Source organism: Bos grunniens, chromosome 13 (assembly GCF_055505025.1).
Source record: "Bos grunniens cultivar Pamir isolate PY7600 chromosome 13, Bosgru_T2T1.0, whole genome shotgun sequence".
NCBI lineage: Eukaryota > Metazoa > Chordata > Mammalia > Artiodactyla > Bovidae > Bos > Bos grunniens.
In genome coordinates this window covers 22,642,439-22,662,270 of record NC_141177.1, presented here as the reverse complement: position 1 = coordinate 22,662,270, position 19,832 = coordinate 22,642,439, and the positions used below count along the sequence as shown (strand labels likewise).

Here is a 19,832-nt window from a genome sequence, read left to right as displayed (position 1 = left end):
GTTCAGTGATATTTTATAGGCAAAGAGACAAAAACAAACTTTCAGATTTGAATGACCTCTCAAAATGTAAGTCACAATTCCCTATCACATATCAAATAAATTACAAGGTCTTTAGTAGATTCCTGTATGATCTGACATACTATAGCTTTGCCTGCCTTTATCATTCTCGCTTCTGTTTATTCCCTCACCCACTCTTGTACTCCAGGCACACTAAATTTTTGCTCTTCTTAAAACACCCAGTACCTCCCTTCCTTAGAGTCTTTGTTCTTGGTGTTCTCTCTGCCTGGAAGATTCTGATTCATGTGGCTCTCTTCCCCAGTGCAGGCAGTTTTCTTCTCTATGTCTCTTCCTCTGAGAGCCCTCCCCTGGATAACCTGTTCAAAGCAGACACACACACAGTGTATATCGTGTTATTCTCTATCTCTAACTCTGGTTTATTTTTCTTTATAGTACTTGTCACCATCTTGTATTATATGTTTGTTGTCTCTCTCCCCAAACAGAGTGGCAGAACATTGCTTTCTTCTCCTCTTAGACACTGTGCCTAGTAAACAGATCCATATTCAGCTGATCAGTATACCAGTCTTCCCTAGATAATCTGAGAGAAGAGATCATGCTGACTCAGATTGCAGCATTTGGACACTAGGAACCACCACTTCTCCCAGACTGTCCAACTATTTCTAGATGGTTTCAATCATCAGAGATCTTTCCAGTTAGTTTAAACCTGCTGCTGCTCCCCCGCAATTTCCACCCAAGACTTTGAGTTCTGCCCTCTAGGCTTGCACAGAACATGCCTTTTCAGAAGATAACAACTATAACTCTCTTCAACCCATTACTGCTTTTCAGGTTGAACAGATATCTTCTTCCTTTGTTACTTGGGCATTGATCCCCTGGGATATAGGAAGAACATATGCTCTGCGGACAGGTAAACTGGATCTAAATCCATAGCTCAATCTAAGCACTGAAAAAGTGAAGAGTGAAATTGTTAGTTGCTCAGTCATGTCTGACCTTTGCAACCCCATAGGCTGTAGCCCACCAGGCTCCTTTGTCCATGGAATACTCCAGGCAAGAATACTGGAGTGGATAGCCATTCCCTTCTCCAGGGTATCTTCTCCATCCAGGGATTGAACCCAGGTCTCCCATATTGCAGGCAGATTCCTTACCATCTGAGCCACCACAGAAGCTACCTGAACAAACTCCATCTACTTTTAGGGATTCTGTGAGGATTCTAACAGGTCATGGATTAAAGTTCTTTTCACAGTCATAGACAGCGAGAGTTCAATGGATGGCTTCATGCTCACTGCTTTCCTGGAGAACATGCCATCTGGATATAAAGGGGAAACAGACTTCCTGAGCCCCATCAGGCTGTTCCTAATACCTGCCAACTGCACAGAGACTATACTAGAAGAACACTGGATCCATCAAAAGTTGTAAAATAACCATAAGGCACACCAAAGACTCAAAAAAGAAAATCCAGTGGACTCACAGGCAGACTTCCTGACAGAGACTCCTTGGAAATACCTTCTTTGTTGGTCTCTACTCAGGGCCAGAGTCCAAGAAAGGCCCAGAAGCAGTTAACGTCAAGGATTTGGAGTAGGAAATAAGGAGGAAAATGCAGAATCACGAAGACCTGGACCATGAGTGGGTTATAAGAGCCCTCAGTTTTTCCTTTCTTGCCCATAGTGTACCCTAGGCAATTCTCTTCCACTTAGTGGATGTACATTTTCTTAGCTGAGAAATGCCAATTTTAAGATCTATCAGTGTGCATGTATGCTCAGTTGCTTCAGCTGTGTCTGACTCGTTGCAACTCAACATATGGATTGTAGCCTGCCAGGCTCCCCTGTCCATGGGATTCTTCAGCCAAGAATACTGGAGTGGGTTGCCATTCCCTTTTCCAGGGGATCTTCCTGATACAGGGATTGAACCTGGGTCTCCTGTATTGCAGGTGAATTCTTTACTGCTGAGCCGCCAGGGAAGCCCTAAGATCTTTCAGGCTACAAGTGAATACTATAATGAATTTATCCATTCATTGTTTTCAACAAATGATCACTGCACAGTCTGGACAAACAGAAATCACAGCCAGTCCCTACTTTTAGGGTTCTCACTGTCTGTTAAAACTTGCCAGTGCTATCCAATAAAGATGAATTAGAAAAATACTTAGTGCCAACTGATTCCACTTCCTCAGGAAAAAAAAAAAAAAGGAAGCAGAGAGGTTGTGAAAATTTAAGGGAGGAGGCTCAACTATTCAAGTAAAGGAGTGGGAAAGGCTTCTTGGAAAGCAGGTCCATTGTCTCCACAATGCCTCAGTCTTTTGTAGGACTTATATGTCCTCTGCTAATGCCTTCCACCTTCCCAGATGGCGTCTAGAGAAGGACTCTGAACACTGGATGATCAACTGGCACTGTTGACTTATAGGCTGATGTCCAGGTAGTGGAACATGCTGTCCTTGTCTGATTTATTGTCCATGACTTAGCTGTACCCAAGTCAATAAAACACAGAGTGAAAATTGACTTTCCTTAGCACATTCAGTATGCTGCTGGATCATTCCTCATCCCTCTCAGGACATATTAAAATCTTGTTCCTGGCTGTAGCTGTCCTTGTGGTCCTGGATCAGGCTTCCCCAGGTAACCAGACCATGAAGAGGAGGGAAAAGGGAGTAAGAATGGATCCAACTCATAGAACCATTGGAAAACTAAATCTGTGTGGGAGTGAGGACAGGGATGGCTTAGATCCAGTGAAAAGCCGTATAATGAATATGCCCTATGATAAGGACAATCTGTCACCTCGACTATGATGGTTCTTCTCATTAGGGAACCTGGCAAATATCAATAGAGGCCAATGTTTCTTGAATGAGGTCCCTTCCATGTGCAAAACCAACCCCCAAATCCCTAATGTCCTTAATATCCTTATCCCAAATGTCAACAGGTTCATATCTTAGGTATCTATCACTTTTATACCACCTCTTGCAGTAATCAGTCCTTTTCCTTTGTCTCTCCACTGTTGTTTGGCTTTGAATGCTCATTTGAATCAATCAGAGGAGGCGTCTTACTCTTGTCTTAGTGTGTATAGTATAAATTTTGTAGGTCGATGTTGGATGTCTACAGATTTGTAAAATAAGCTCAAGGTGTGGAGCTTAGACTAGGACAGAAGATCCTGGATTCTGGATTGAATATGGCCAAAGCACTCTAATAGTAGTACAACAGACTTTATGGTCAAGTGGTGAATGACTTTCTAACAAAAAATGTTTTATTCTTGGGCTTCCAAGGGATTCTAAAGTTTATGATTTTAATCTCATGATTTCTCTTTTGGTCATTGCTATTGGAAGTTGCATCCTCTCTTGAATCAGCTTTTCAAACTGAAAGTGTTTGTCAACCACTCAGTTATTATAGAAGCAAAAGCAGATAATCATGGGCTAGCCCTAAGTTGATATTTCTCCCCGCAATCTTGATTCCAGCTTGTGCTTCATCCAGCCCAGCATTTCACATGATGTACTCTGCATATAAGTTAAATAAGCAGGGTGACAATATACAGCCTTGACCTACTCCTTTCCTGATTTGGAACCTGTCTGTTGTTCCATGTCCAGTCCTAATGTTGCTTCTTGACCTGCATACAGATTTCTCAAGAGGCAGGTCAGATGGTCTGGTATTCCCATCTCTTTAAGAATTTTCCACAGTTTGTTGTGACCCACACTATTAAAGGCTTTGGCATAGTTAATAAAGTAGAAGTAGATGTTTTCTGGAACTCTCTTGCTTTTTCAATGATCCAACGGATATTGGCAATTTGATCTCTGGTTCCTCTGCCTTTTCTAAATTCATCTTGAACACCTGGAAGTTCATGGTTCACATACTGTTGAAGCCTGGCTTGGAGAATTTTGAGCAATTACTTTGCTAGCATGTGAGATGAGTGCAATTGTGCAGTAGTTTGAACACTCTTTGGCATTGTCTTTCTTTGGAATTGGAATGAAAACTGACCTTTTCCAGTCCTGTGGCCACTGCTGAGTTTTCCAAATTTGCTGGCATATTGAGTGCAGCTTTTGAACTGTGGTATTGGAGAAGACTCTTAAGAGTCCCTTGGATGGCAGGGAGATCCAACCAGTCAATCCTTAAGGAAAGTCCTGAATCTTCATTGGAAGGACTGATGCTAAAGCTGTAACTCCAATACTTTGGCCACCTGATGCAAAGAACTGACTCATTTGAAAAGACCCTAATGCTGGGAAAGATTGAAGGCAGGAGGAGAAGGGAATGAGAGAAGATGAGATGGTTGGATGGCATCACTGACTCGATGGACATGAGTTTGAGTAAGCTCTAGGAGTTGGTGATTGACAAGGAAGCCTGGCATGCTGTAGTCCATGGGGTGGCAAAGAGTCGGACACGACTGAGCGACTGGACAGAACCGAACTGAACTGAACCCTGAGTTGGCTTCTGCCTGCTTAAACTCTGGTGAAGGCAATTAGAATAGACGAGGGAGTATAGTCATCCTGATCCTAATTTTTTTCCAGTCCAAATGTTCTAGTGAGAAAGAAATAATTCAGAGTTACCTCCTAATAGAGGAGTTTGGGAGAAAAAAAAGAGTAGAGGTAATCATAATTTGAAACAAGATACTATGATCTCTCAACTGAACTTAATGTGCTGAGGAAGCTGAGTCTATACTCTGTGTTCCATTGACCTATGTAAAGCTTAGAAGATCTGTTTTCTGATCATCCACATAAACTGGTCGTTCAGTGCTCAATGTACTGCTCTAGACATCATCTAAGACATGAACCTAAAAGTGTCTGGCACATGATAGGCGCTCAACAAAATCGCTGTTGAGTGAATAATGAATGGAGAGAAGAAGAAGAAGAAAAAAACAGCTAAGTGAAGGCACAGTTTCATTCCTTGACAAATATCTAGATTTGGGGAAAATGAGGAACTAGTGTTGATGATACTGAAAAATGACAGAGATAGAAATATCCTAAGCATAAAAATAAAGTCCAATAAAAGCTTGATAGTCCCAAGGATGCCATTACATTTCAATAGTTCATTGTAACCATTACTGCTACAATTACCAATGTGTAATCGTATACCAATTAGTATAATAGTCTTTACTTTTTCATGTATGTGCTTATTCATCTCTGTTTATTTTGATAGATGGATGGACCAGAAAGTGTGGTTATGGAACTGGCAATTGCAGGAAACATTGCAAAAAAAGTGAGAAGAAGAAAGAAAAATGTGGGTTAAGAAAGCTTTGCTGCATCCCTATAAAGCATAAATCATCAAAACTTGTCAGAAAAGAAGAGACAACATATAGGGTTATGGCAAGTACCACTAAGTATGAATTTATGACTTGTGACAAGAGGATTTTGGCAGCATTTTAATGAGGCAGTAAGATGGGTATCCAGGTCACCTACATGGTCCTTAGATCCTTAGTATCTAAGGAGACTGGGTCCTTACATGATCCATTAAAAATATATATGCTCATTCTAGCTATCATTTGTTTCTGTCTCTCTAGTCCTCTATAGCCTAACATTCCCTAGGCTGTCACAGGATATTACTGGAAATCAGTTCTCATGGTAAACCAGTTTTATAGAATCTGAATCTTGAATTTCTAAGCCTCTGACCAAGTGCTATAGGTCTCTGAATGTGGAAGTGTTCCAGGTTAAGGCAAATTTCACCTTGATCACACATCCTTATCTAATGTCTCATCCTGGATTGTTGAGATAGGCCAGTGTGATCCAGAAGTCTTTTGCCTCTTTGTGAAAGTGTTAGTTGTTCAGTCGTGTCTGACTCTTTGTGACCCCATGGACTGTAGTTGGCCAGTCTCCTCTGTCTATGGAATTCTCCAGGAAAGAATATTGGAGTGGGTAGACATTCCCTTCTCCAGGGGATCTTCCCGACCCAGAGATCAAATCCAGGTATCCTGCACTGCAGGAAGATTCATTACTCTCTGAGCCACCAGGGAAGCTCGAAGTTTAGCCTAAGGCTCTGTCTCATTGTCTCTCTCTTGGAATTTGTCCCTTACTCCAACCCCCTTATCACACTTGGCTGTCAACAGACTGGAATGCCCTCCGTACAAGAGACAACTACTCAAGCCCCAACCAAGTGGAAGGGCGAAATAGTAAAAAAACAAGCAAACAAACAAAAAACAAAGAAAAAGAAAACTAATTAAACAACACCAACCAAAATGCCTCAAAGTTTACTGAGAACAACTGTGTGCAAGAGCTTATCCTAAACATTTTACTGTATGACCTCAATTTGCTCTAACAATAGCTCCATGAAGTAAGAAGTAGTATTGTGTCCTTTGGCCAGAAGAGGAAACTAAGTCACAGACAGTTTAAGTGACTTGCTCCAAGTGGCACAAAAAAGTAGTTTAGTAGCAAGACTTTGAACCCATGATACCTGAACTCAGACATTATGCTTCCTCAAGATGGAAAAATCTTTGCTGCAGTAAGGAAAGCTTCCCTTTCCTCTTTCCACCCAGAATCTACTTCATTAATATGGAAGGTGTCATGAAAGGAAGAGCTTTGTGAGCCTCCTGTGATTAAAGGGGCTTCCCTGATGGCTCACTTGGTAAAGAATCCGCCTGCAATGCAGGACACCCCAGTTCGATTACTGGGTCAGGAAGATCTGCTGGAGAAGGGATAGGATACCCACGCCAGTATTCTTGGGCTTCTCTTGTGGCTCAGCTGGAAAAGGATCTGCCTGCAATGCAGGAAACCTGGGTTCAATCCCTGGGTTGGGAAGATCCCCTCAAGAAGGGGAAGGCTACGCACTCCAGTATTCTGTCCTGGAGAATTCCATGGACTGTATAGTCCATGGAGTTCCAAAGAGTTGGACATGACTGAGAAACTTTCACTTCACTCACTTTGTGGTTAAAATGTGCAACAAACCCAACCCTAAATGGTATGTGAGCCTACATGCTTAGTTGCTCAGTTGTGTCCGACTCTTTGCAATCCTGTGGCCTGTAGACCACTAGGCTCCTCTGTTCATGGGATTCTCCAGGCAAAAATACTGGAATGAGTTGCCATTTCCTCCTTCAGGGGATCTTCCCAACCCAGAGATTGAAGCAGAGTCTCCTGAGTCTCCTGCTTTGGCAGGCAGGTTCTTTACCACTGAGCAACCTGGGAAGCCCCAAAATGGTATATCCAGACACAAATAGAAATAATTTCCAGTTGCAGTAAATGAGGAAGTTGTCCCTATGTACAGGCAGTCTTAGTTTGGAGGCCAATGTCAGACAGTTCTAGAGCTGAAAATTATCCCTAGCCTCTGTTGACAGTAATTATCTGGAGAATGCAGTCTGAAGACACGGTACATCAATCACCAAATAATGGCAGCTTCTAATCCTTCAACTCGTTTCTCAGAGTAATTTCACTTCAATTCTCTCATTTTCTCCCGCTGTAATAGTATAACACTGATGTCTCAAACCTTAAAGGATGTGCTTGTGATATCTGGGGAGTGGCTTAGTGACTGGATCTCAGATTACTCAGGCACAATGATTCCAATAAACACTTTAATTCTAACCCAGGTTACACCAATGGTTGCAGATAATACAAGCTACCTGTTCTTGAACTAAGAGTTTTTATTCATTTTTTGACAAGAGAAATTATGCCCACAAGTAGACCCAGGAGTCTTAGAGAGTTACATTAAACATGACTCCATATCCACAGTCCCAAAGAAATGAAAAGGTTGTGGGGAAATGCAAGTGTGTTAAGTCGCCTTACTACTCACTTTGTTCATCCCCCAAATGGATTTATTTGATTATATCTTCCCAACCCAGGAATTGAACCCAGGTCTCCTGTGGCTCAGATGGTAAAGAATCTGCCTGCAATGCAAGAGACCTGGGTTTGACGCCTGGGTTGGAAAGATCTCCTGGGGAAGGGAATGGCAACTCACTCCAGTAGTCTTGCCTGGAGAATCCCATGAACAATGGAGCCTGGTGGGCGACAGTTCATAGGGTCACAAAGAGTGGGACACGACTGAGTGATTAATACTTTCACTGTCTTTCAAACTTTATATGCCTTTCAACTCTTAAAGCCTTCTTCACTCTTTAAATTATGATGAAAATCCATTCTTTACTCCTGACTTCAAAAGAAGCATCTAAGAGAGCAAAGACATAAAGCATGAAAAGAGACTGAGAAACAGAAAAGTGCTCTCAACAAAAGTTCTCAAACCGTAATCCTAAAATACATCTTAGATATCTCCTTCTTCCTCACTGCTCCCCACCCCTCCTCATCATGTCAGCCACAAAGACCTTCCAAGTCTGCCTCCATAGTGCCTGTTCTCTATCCCTGCCACTGCTATTCTAATTCAGTCGTCATTTTTCCTTGACCGTTGTCATGGGCCAAATCCTGTCCCTCATACTTCATATGTTGAAGTCCTAATCCCCAGTACCTCAGAATGGGACCGCATTTGGAGATGAGATAAACAGGTAATTTAAAGAGCTAATTAAGTTAAAATGAGATCCTTAGGCCGAGTCCTGGGCCTTCCCTCATAGCTCAGTTGGTAAAGAATCTGCCTGCAGTGCAGGAGACCTGGGTTTGATTCCTGGGTAGGGAAGATCCCCTGGAGAAGGAAATGGCAACCCACTCCAGTATTCTTGCCTGGAGAATCCCATGGACAGAGGAACATGCAGGCTACATGGCCTTGGGGGTCACAAGAGTCAGACACTACTTAGCAACTAAACCACCACAGGCCAAGTTCTAATCCAAATGAATGGCATTTTTATAAGAAGAGGAGATTAGGAAACAGACACACCAGAGAAGGAAAACCATGAAAAGATACAGAAAGGAAATTCGGTACAGTTCAGCCACTCAGTCGTGTCTGACTCTTTGTGACCCCATGGACTGCAGCATGCCAGGCTTCCCTGTCCTTCACCATCTCCCAGAGCTTGCTCAAGCTCATGTCCTTCAAGTCAGTGATGCCATCCAACCATCTCGTCCTCTGTGGTCCCTTTCTCCTCCTGCCTTCAATCTTTCCCAGAGTCAGGGTCTTTTCCAATGAGTCAGTTCTTCACATCAGGTAGCCAAAGTGTTGGAGTTTCAGCTTCAGCATCAGTCCTTCCAAGGGAGGTGATATCTACAAATCAAGGAGAGAAACTTCAGAAGAAAGCAATCCCACTGATACCTTTAACTCAGACTTTTAGCTTCCAGAATTGTGAGAAGATAAATTTTTTGTTGCTTAAACCACATAGTCTGTAGTCCTTTGTTATGGCAGCCCTATTAGATTAACGAACACATGGTATAACATTTACATCCTATTGACCTCTTTGTCTCCCACTATGCCTTTGACTCACTCCAATCTTTCCATACAGTTGCCAGGGAATCATTTCTTTAAAAAAAAAAAAATTAATTTGGCTGCGCCAGGTCTTAGTTGCAGCATATGGGCTCTAGAGGTTCTCTAACCAGGGATCAAACCTGAGCATGGAGTCCTAGCCACTGGACCACCAGGGAAGCCCCAGGAAATTGTTTCTAAAACCCAAATCTGACATTTTTGTTTTTCCTCCCAAACTGTCAAAAGCTGTACAGTGATTGCAAGAATCAATTCTAAACACCCTTTATGATAATCTGCTGCTCACTTTTGTAGTTTCCCTTTCAATTCCTCCCATGGACCTCACGAGCAACTTGTGTTCTTGGAAATTAATCTGTTTCTTGCCCTTTTCATAGGTGTCCCCTTGTGCTGAGAAGGTTCTTTTTGCAAACCAGACTTATGCTTCTCTAAGCAACACCTAAACAGTTCTTCTACCCTCTCTAAGCCATATATATTCATTTGTTTTTTCCCTCAAGAGGAATTTTGTTATTTATTTACTTTTTTATGAGTAAAAATTATATATATTTAAGATAACATCATGATGATTTGATATATATTTATATAATCAAGTTAATTAACACATCCACCACCTCATTTTTTTATTGAAGTATAGTTGATTTACAGTGTTGTGTTAGTTTCTGGTATATAGCAAAGTGATTCAGTTATACATTGTATACATTCTTTTTCATAATCTCTTGCATTATAGTTTATTACAGGATATTGACTAGAGTTCCCTGTGCTATACAGTAGGGCCTTGTTGGTTGTCTATTTTATACATAGTAGAGTACATCTGCTAATCCCCAACTTCTAATTTATCCCTCCTTGACACTCTCTTCTTGGTAACCATAAGTTTATTTTTTATGTCTGTGAGTCTGTTTTATCTTGTAAGTAATTTCATTTATACCATGTTTTAGATTCCACATATAAATGATGTCATGTATCTGTCTTTCTCTATCTGATTTACTTCACTTAGTATGATAATCTCTAGGACCACCCATGTTGCTGCAAATGCCAATATTTCATTCTTTTTATGACTGAATAATATTCTATGATATATATTCCATTATATATATGTGTGTATGTGTGTGTATATATATATATCACATCTTCTTTATCCATTCCTCTATTGATGGTCACTTGGGTTGCTTCCAACTCTTCACTATTGTAAATACTGTTGCTATGAACATTGAGGTGCATATATGTTTTTGAATTAGAATTTTTATCTTTTCTGGATATAGGCCAGGAGTGGACTAGCTGGATCATACAGTAACTCTATTTTTAATTTTTTGAGGACCCTCCATGCCATTCTCCATAGTGGTTGCAGCAGTTTACATTTCCACCAACAGTGCAGAACCAGTCCCTTGTCTCCATACCCTCTCCAGCACTTATTATTTTTATATTTTTTGATGATGGCTGTTCTTACTGGTGGAGAAGGTGATGGCACCCCATTCCAGTACTCTTGCCTGGAAAATCCCATGGATGGAAGAGGCTGGTGGGCTGCAGTCCATGGGGTCGCCAAGAGTCGGACACAACTGAGCGACTTCACTTTCACTTTTCACTTTCATGCATTGGAGAAGGAAATGGCAACCCACTCCAGTGTTCTTGCCTGGAGAATCCCAGGGACCGGGGAGCCTGGTGGGCTGCCATCTATGGGGTCGCACAGGGTCAGACACGACTGAAATGACTTAGCAGCAGCAGTTCTTACTGGTATGAGGTGACATTTCCCTGTAGTTTTGATTTGCCTTTCTCTGATCATTAGTGATGTTGAGCATCTTCTCGTGTGCCTATTGGTCATCTATATGCCTTCTTTGGAGAAATGTCTATTTAGGTCTTCTGCCTACTTTTTGATTGTCTTGTTTGTTTTTTGATAGATTTTTTGAGCTTTTTGCATATTTTGGATATCAGCTACTGGTAAGAATATATGATTTTCAAATACTTCTCCCATTCTGGAGATGGCCTTTTCACTTGGTTGATTGTTGCCTTTGCTATGCAGAAACTCTTTAGTTTGATGTAGTCACACTTGTTTATTTTTGCATTAGTTGCCTGTGCTTTTAAAGTCAAATTCAAAAAAATTATTGCAAGAATATTTCATGTAGCTTTCCACTATTTCTTCTAAGAGATTTACAGTTTCAGATCTTACATTTAAGTCACTGATCAATTTTGAGTTGATTTTTTTGTGTATGGTGTAATATGTCTTCTCTTTCTCTTTTTTTTCCTCTTGGTTAAATTTAGCTAAAGCTTTGGTATTTGTTTATGTTTTTTAAAAAGCCAACTCTTTATTTTGTTAATACTTTCTATTGTCTTGCTAGTCTCTTTTTATTTCTGCTATAATCTTTATTATTTCCTTCTTTCTGCTAGCTTTAGGCTTAGTTTGTTTTTTTCCCCCCAATTCCATGAGCCATAAAGAATATAATTGATTTTAGATATTTTTTTCTTACTGTAAGTAGTTGGTGCTATAAATTTTCCTCTTAGTACTGTTTTTGCTGCATTCCAAGAGTTTGGGTAAGTTTTGTTTCCATTTTTGGTTATCTTAGGTACTTTTTAATTTCCTTTTTGGTTTCTTTTGTGATCCATTGATTGTTCAGGAATGTGTATTTAGTTTCTATTCACTTGTGGATTTTCCAGTTTTCCTCCTGTTACTTATTTCTAGTTTTATTCCATTGTTGTCAAGAAAGCTACTTGATATAATTTCTGTCTTCTTGAATTTGTTGAACCTTGTCTTGGGGTCCAACATATGACTGATCTGTCATGGGAAAGTTCCACATGAACCTTATTTTAAAATTTCTAATTGGAGGATAATTGCTTTACAATGTTGTAAGGGTTTCTGCTGTACAACAACATGCCACATGCACTTTAAAAGAATATTTATTGGGGCTTCCCTGGTGGGTCCAGTTGTTAAGAGTCTGCCTGCCAGTGTAGGGGACACAGGTTTGATCCCTGGTCTGGGAAGACCCCACATATCACAGAGCAACCAAGCCACAACTACTGAGACAGCACTCAGAAACCACAAGCTGCAACTTCTGAGCCAAAGTGCTGTAACGACTGAAGCCCACAGGCCTAAAGCCTGTGCTCTGCAGTAAGAGAAGCCACCATAATGAGAAGCCTGCACACTGCAATGAAGTGTAGCGCCCACTTGCTACAGCTAGAGAAGGCCCGCACATGGCAATGACAACTCAGTGCAGCCAAAAATTAAATTAATTAATTAATTAATCCTTTAAAAAAGAATATTTATGTTGTTGTTGTTGAAAGGAATGTTCTGTTTGGTCCATCTGGTCTATCATGTTAATAAAATTTGGTTTTCTTATTGATTTTCTGTCTGGATGATCTATCTATTAAAAGTGAGGTATTTATAAAGACTTTCCTCCTGGCAGAGCCATCATGACAAAGATGCACCCACTGCAGAAGTGTCAGAAAACCCCAACCAGGAGTACGCAAGTATGTCTGGGACTGTTGTGCCTTGCAGAGTCATCAGAGCTACAGAGGCCGTGGACACAGAAGCAAAACCTGTTTCCAGAGAACTAGGTTGGGCAGATGGACCCAAGTTGTAATTAAGCACAGCCCTGGGAGGCAAGAGGAACCTAAATTGTCTGGGTTTAAGAGTTTACCCCTGGAAGAACTGAAGGACAAAATAAATGTGTTGAATTACAGAAAAATAAAATTACATTTAATGGCCAGAAAAAAGTGAGGTATTTAAGATCTCTACTATTATTGTATTGCTGTATTCCTTCAGTTGGGATAATATTTGTGTAATACAACGTTGGGTGATTATATATAGTCGTTATATCTTTTTGACTAATTTATCCCTTATCATTATGTAATGAACACTTATGTCTCTTTGACTAATTTTTACTATAAGTCTAATATTTTTTAATATAAATAGAGCCATCTCTACTGTCTTTGGTTATAATTTGCATAAAATATCTTTTCTAGCCTTTAACTTTCAGCCTATGTGTATTTTTTTCTTAATATATATATTTATTCTTTATTTTATTTATATATAATATATATACTTTTATTGAAGTATAGTTGACTTACAATGTTTCAGGTACACAGCAAGGTGATTCAGTTATACATATACACATATATTATTTTTTGAAATTATTTTCCATTATAGGTTATTACAAGATATTGACTATAGCTCCCTGTGCTGTACAGTAAACCTTTGTTGCTTGTTGTAGATCTGTTTTGTTTTTTTAGAATTAGATATCTAACATTCTATTCATCCTAAGTCAAACAAGTAGAATAAAAATGTCATAAATTTTTTAGTTAGGCAAAATTTCATAAGTTTTCTAAAATATATATGCTATATGTATCATTTACATAAAACAATCCAAAGAGAAGAAAGTACAAGAGAGTTACCCAGTGAGCAAAAGGAACTGAAAATGATATTGACCAAGTAAAAACAAAACTAACTAAAACACAAACCAGAAAACAAAACCAAGGCAGAATGCCAACTGGGGAACAAAGCAAAAAACCCGAACAAACTAACAAACATGGTGAAAAGAAGAAAGAAAAAGAAGAAAAGAAAGAAAAAAACAGAAAAGCAAAGTTAAATAGAATTATAAACAAAGATTTATATGTATTAAAGAGTTACTATTGCAAGAATAGAACAATAAGAAAAACAAAGCAAAAAATGCTTTTAAATAAAGAGAAGAAAAAACTCTTGGAACCACACACACACAAATATATATATATAAAGGGAATAAAGAGTGTAATTTTTTTAAAAAGTTCTCAACAGCATAGAGTTAATAGTCATCATAAAATCAACAACCACAGCAACAGAGAGGGGGGAAAGTAAAGAAGAAAAAAAATCCACAGCCAACTACAGAATAAACCAAAATATAAGAAGAAGAATACTTTTTTTGGCATCTCAGCTGTCAGCATCCTTTCCCTCACTGTGAGTCACAGTCTACCTCCACCTTCCTAGGATGCCCTCCAATACTCGGCTGGTCTCTGGACCTGCTGTGGGGACAGCTCAACTCCAATCTGGCCCTACTACTGCATGTTCTTGCCTCCAACACCCACAGCTGTGAGAGCTAGTGTGTTTTCTTTTGTGGGAACTCTCATTGTCTTTTTTTATATATTCCATAGACACAAAGTAGTAGTTGATCGTGTGGATTGAACCCGCAACTTGTATAGCTGGTGGTAATGTTTTTGATCCTCTTCTTTAGCCACACTGCCCCTGGGACTCAATTGTGGTTTTATCTCCACCTGTGCATGTGGGTCTTCCACAGGAGTTTGCTCCTGAGGCTATGCTGGAGGGCTTGGGTCTGCCCTAGTGAGGACTGGGTATGGAGGTGGTACAGCTGCTTGGATCATGGGGACCCTAGCCGTGCCAGGTATGCTGGCGAGCTGATGTCCAGGGGAACAGGAGATAACGGTGCTCTGAGGGCTTTCTCTAGGCTCTGGCAGCTCTGCCCCAGTGGGGATTGAGTGTAGAGGTGACATGGCTGCTTGGATCACAGGGACCCTGGCAATGTCAAGTATGCCGGGGAGCCAGTGGCAATTCTCACAGGACATGTGATGCTATTAGAGTTTTTATGCAGCCCCTGGCAGCTCTGTCCCAGTGAGGATTGAGTGTGCAGGTGGTACAGCTGTTTGGATCATGGGGACCTTGGTGGCACCAAGTGTGCAGGGACACCGGCAGCCTCTGTCACAGGAGCTATGGCATCATTAGAATCTTTTTTCTAACCTCTGGCAGGTTGCATTCAAATGGCCTCTTTGACCGGGCCTTCTCTGTTGCTTTGTGCATCAGGCACTTAAAGGGGAACCCCTGGCTGGGGTCCTTTTCTCTTGCTCAGTGTGTCAGGCATTTAAAGGGCCACCTTCTCTGGGGTCTTTCTCTATTGGTCGCCTGTTGGTGCTGGCTGTGGAGAGAGAGAGAGAATATAATGATGGTTCCACCTCCGGCACATGACTCAGCATTATTGCCTTGCCTGGCTTTCCTCCAAAGGCATTTCCCACTGCCATCTCCTCCCTCATGCCCCCTTGGGCCATCTCCCCACAGTCAATAGCAGACTTCTCCCTGGGATTGCTCTCCAATCCCTATACTCCAGCTCCCAGCTGCTGTGCATTCCAAGGACTTTTGTCCCTGTCCAGGGCATGTAGGGCTTTGGCAAGAATTGTCTGTGTGGTTCTTGTTCCATTCAGATTGTCACAGATCAGCTGCTGCACTCTCCAATGGCTTCAAGTCCTTCTCCACTGTCCCAAGGGCTTCCCTGGTGGTTCAGATGGTAAAGAATCTGCCTGCAGTGTGGGAGACCTGAGTTCAATCCCTGGGTTGGGAAGATCCCCTGGAGGAGGGCATGGCAATCCACTCCAGTATTCTTGCCTGGAGAATCCCCATAGCTAGAGGAGTCTGGCAGGCTACAGTCCACAGGGTCGCAAAGAGTGGGACACAACTGAGTGACTAAGCACAGCACTGTCCCAAACAATTGCCCCAGTCTGGGGATTTGACCCCTGCTTCAGTTCTCCCACTCCCTGGGTGCAGATCAAGTCCTGGTCACTCTGCTGTTTTTCCCCTCCTCCCTTCATCCTACTGAGTTTTGCGTGGATATATATTCCTTTCCAATGATCAGAAGGAACTCTTGATCACTCTCAGCTGGCATTCTGCCAAGATTTTCTGTGTCTGAAGGTGTATTCCTGATGCATCTGTGAAGAGAGATGTAACCCACATCCACCTTCACCTCCACCATCTTCTCTCCTTCTTAAGAGTGGCTGCTGCTGCTGCTAAGTCACTTAAGTCGTGTCCGACTCTGTGTGACCCCATAGATGTCAGCCCACCAGGCTCTGCCATCCCTGGGATTCTCCAGGCAAGAACACTGGAGTGGGTTGCCATTTCCTTCTCCAGTGCATGAAAGTGAAAAGTGAAAGTGAAGTCACTCAGTTGTGTCCGACTCTTTGCGACCCCATAGACTGAAGCCTACCAGGCTCCTCTGTCCATGGGATTTTCCAGGCAGGAGTACTGGAGTGGGTTGCCATTGCCTTCTCCATCTTAAGAGTGGAGATTTTAGCAAAGAGGAGCTGAAACCCTGAAGATTATTCCCAGGAACTGAAACAAATGGATTTCCTGGAGAGATTTCAAAATTGGTTGGGATCTTTGACTCCTTTTTTTCCTCTTATTTTCTTCTTCTTTGAACTGGAATGTTTATAACTGTGATCTTATGCCTGCCCCATCACTGTATCTGGGGAGTAGGTAATTCTTTCTTAACTTTTATGGGTTTATAGGTGGAGAAGAATTGCACCCTAGGATGTCTTATACCCAGAGTCTCAATGACACATTATTTAGATCATGTATGTAATGAGACTTGTGAACTTTTGTTGATTCTTTATTGGGCTGAGATTTTGGAAGAGGTTGATATGGAATTCAATTATTTTCCCTGTGAGATGAAATCTTTGGGGATTAGAATGTGGACTTTAGTAGGCAGAAAAGTGCTCTCCCAGAGATGTCTGTGGCTTAATCCACGTAACTTGTGGATATGTTACATGGCATAGAAAAATGGAAATAAAGTTAAGATGGAAATAGGATTGATATTAAGTCAATCTTAAAATAAGAAAACAATCCTAGTTTATCTGGAGTGGGGGACTGACATAGTCGTGTGTTCTTTAACATGGAAGTGGAAAGCAGAATAAGAATTTAGAATAGTATATGGTAAGATTCACTGTTAATGCCTTTAAGATTCAATAAAGACAAGGAAAGTAGAAAGCCTCTAAAAGATGGAAAGGGCAAGGAAACAGCATCTCTTAGGGGTTCCAGTAAGAAATTCAGCCCTGGTTGATTTCACCCCAGTAGGATTCATTGTGAACTTCTGAAAAATGTAACTGTAAAAAAAGAATTTTTATTGCCTTAAGTTATTAAGTTTATTGTAAGCACCCATAGAAAAATAAGACAGTAGGCAAAATATTGGACTTAGCAAAGAAGGACTTCCATGCAGTTATTGTAAATAGGTTCAAATAACTAAAACAAACCATGTTTTATATAATATAAAAAACTATGATGATAGTTTATCAAATTTGTTTGAATTCTTCTACTGAGTGCTTTCAGGGTCTTGGGTGCAGCAATAACTTGAGACTCGGTACACAAAAGCTTTTCAAACCTATGCTTGCATTGTTTTTGTTAACATCCCATTGGCCTCAGTAAGTCGCTTGACCAAGACCACAGTCTGGTAGGTCCCTCTAAATAAGAGGATATACAACATCCCACTGCAAAAGCATGACTGCTAGGAGGGACAGAATTTGTAGGCTTTATATAGTCTTGTGTAGGAGGAGAACGTTTTCTTTACAGACCATTTTTTATCTTGAAAAATACACTATTTTTATTAATAATTCACTTTGGGGCCTTAATTTCTGAGATATAAATATTTGATATATTAACACATTGAAGTTTCAAAGTTATTTTTTTGGCTTAACTGAGAAGATGTAGGATAAAGCCTTCCTCTCTTAGACAGATGTTTAACTAACTTGTATATCGAAAAAGCAAGAGAGTTACAGAAAAACATCTATTTCTGCTTTATTGATTATGCCAAGCCTTTGACTGTGTGGATCACAATAAACTGTGGAAAATTCTGAAAGAGATGGGAATACCAGACCATCTGACCTGCCTCTTGAGAAACCTGTATGCAGGTCAGGAAGCAACAGTTAGAACTGGACATGGAACAACAGACTGGTTCCAAATAGGAAAAGGAGTACATCAAGGCTGTATATTGTCACCCTGCCTATTTAACTTATATGCAGAGTACATCATGAGAAACGCTGGGCTGGAAGAAGCACAAGCTGGAATCAAGATTGCTGGGAGAAATATCAATAACCTCAGATATGCAGATGACACCATCCTTATGGCAGAAAGTGAAGAGGAACTCAAAAGCCTCTTGATGAAAGTGAAAGTGGAGAGTGAAAAAGTTGGCTTAAAGCTCAACATTCAGAAACGAAGATCATGGCATCTGGTGCCATCACTTCACGGGAAATAGATGGGGAAACAGTGGAAATAGTGTCAGACTTTATTTTTGGGGGCTCCAAAATCACTGCAGATGGTGACTGCAGCCATGAAATTAAAAGATGCGTACTCCTTGGAAGGAAAGTTATGACCAACCTAGATAGAATTATGAAAAGCAGAGACATTATTTTGCCAATAAAGGTCCGTCTAGTCAAGGCTATGGTTTTTCCAGTGGTCATGTATGGATGTGAGAGTTGACTGTGAAGAAAGCTGAGCGCCGAAGAATTGATGCTTTTGAACTGTGGTGTTGGAGAAGACTCTTGAGAGTCCCTTGGACTGCAAGGAGATCCAACCAGTTCATTCTGAAGGAGATCAGCCCTGGGGTTTCTTTTGGAGGGAATGATGCTAAAGCTGAAACTCCAGTACTTTGGCCACCTCATGTGAAGAGTTGACTCATTGGAAAAGACTCTGATGCTGGGAGGGATTGGGGACAGGAGCAGAAGGGGACGACAGAAGATGAGATGGCTGGATGACATCACTGACTCGATGGACGTGAGTCTGTGTGAACTCCGGGAGTTGGTGATAGATAGGGAGGCCTGGCGTGCTGCGATTCATGGGGTCGCAAAGAGTTGGACATGACTGAGCAACTGAACTGGACTGAACTTCAGAAGGAAAACTATATCCTTAAAGAATAGAGCCATAAGAATAGGAAGTCAGCATGATATGAATAGTCATGCAGAGAATTCTGGCCGTAACCCTAAGTCTCTTGGCTATTTTTTATTTTTATTTTTTGGCTGCATCACATGACACCTGGGATCCTGGTTCTCCAACCAGGGATTGAGCCCACATTCCCCTGCATTAGGAGCATAGAGTCTTAACCATTGGACCACCTCGGAAATCCTTCTTGAATCTTTTAAAAATCATTTTAATTGAAGTGCAACATACCTATAAAAGAGTGCAAAAGTCCTAAGTATAGCATATAGTCTAATGAATTACCACAAAAGTAACAAGTCCATGTAACAAAAACACAGGTTAAGAAATAAAACTACTAACATATAAATACTTCATTTTCCTTTGCAGAGTTAGTACTATCCTGATTTCTAATACCATAAAACTATTTTTCTTTTTTTAAACTCTCTATAAAAGGGAATTATAGTTTCCTTTACTCGTCACTGTATTATCAAGATTGATCCACGTTATCGTGTGGGGAAACAGTTTATTAGTTGTGACTGTAATGTAGTGTACTTGTTCTCTTCTTAATGTACTATACAGCTAAGATGATGCTTCTGTGAACATTCTTATACAGGCCTTTGGGTCACATTTGTACTTCTTTCTGTTATGTATCTGTATATGGTAAAGCATATGAAATGCATATGTTGAATTTTTCATTTATATACCTACCAGCTTCCCTGGTGACTCAGACAGTAAAGAATCCTCCTGCAAAGAGGGAGACCCAGGTTTGATCCTTGGATTGGGAAGATCCCCTGAAGGAGGGCATGGAAACCCACTCTGGTAACCTTTCCTGGAAAATCACCATGGACAGAGAAGCCTGGCAGGCTACAGTCCATGGGGTTGCAAAGGGTCAGACATGATTGAGCAACTTACCTACCAGCAGCATATAA

General features: G+C 40.9%; 1 protein-coding gene across 1 annotated transcript; it reads left to right on the top strand.

Annotated features, from left to right (window-relative positions):
• Positions 1-2,527: 2,527 nt before the first annotated feature.
• On the top strand, positions 2,528-5,457 carry DEFB115 (defensin beta 115). Its single transcript, XM_086332590.1, has 2 exons — positions 2,528-2,621; positions 5,124-5,457. Exons 1-2 carry the CDS (start codon positions 2,528-2,530, stop codon positions 5,348-5,350), a joined length of 321 nt encoding a protein of 106 aa, XP_086188716.1. The 3' UTR covers positions 5,351-5,457.
• Positions 5,458-19,832: the final 14,375 nt, after the last annotated feature.

Bases quoted from the DNA above. Each gene is read 5' to 3' on its own strand.
- DEFB115 (XM_086332590.1), top strand. From the start codon at position 2,528: ATGCTGCTGGATCATTCCTCATCCCTCTCAGGACATATTAAAATCTTG. The intron at 2,622-5,123 runs GTAACCAGACCA...TTATTTTGATAG, and splicing joins CCTGGATCAGGCTTCCCCAG to ATGGATGGACCAGAAAGTGT.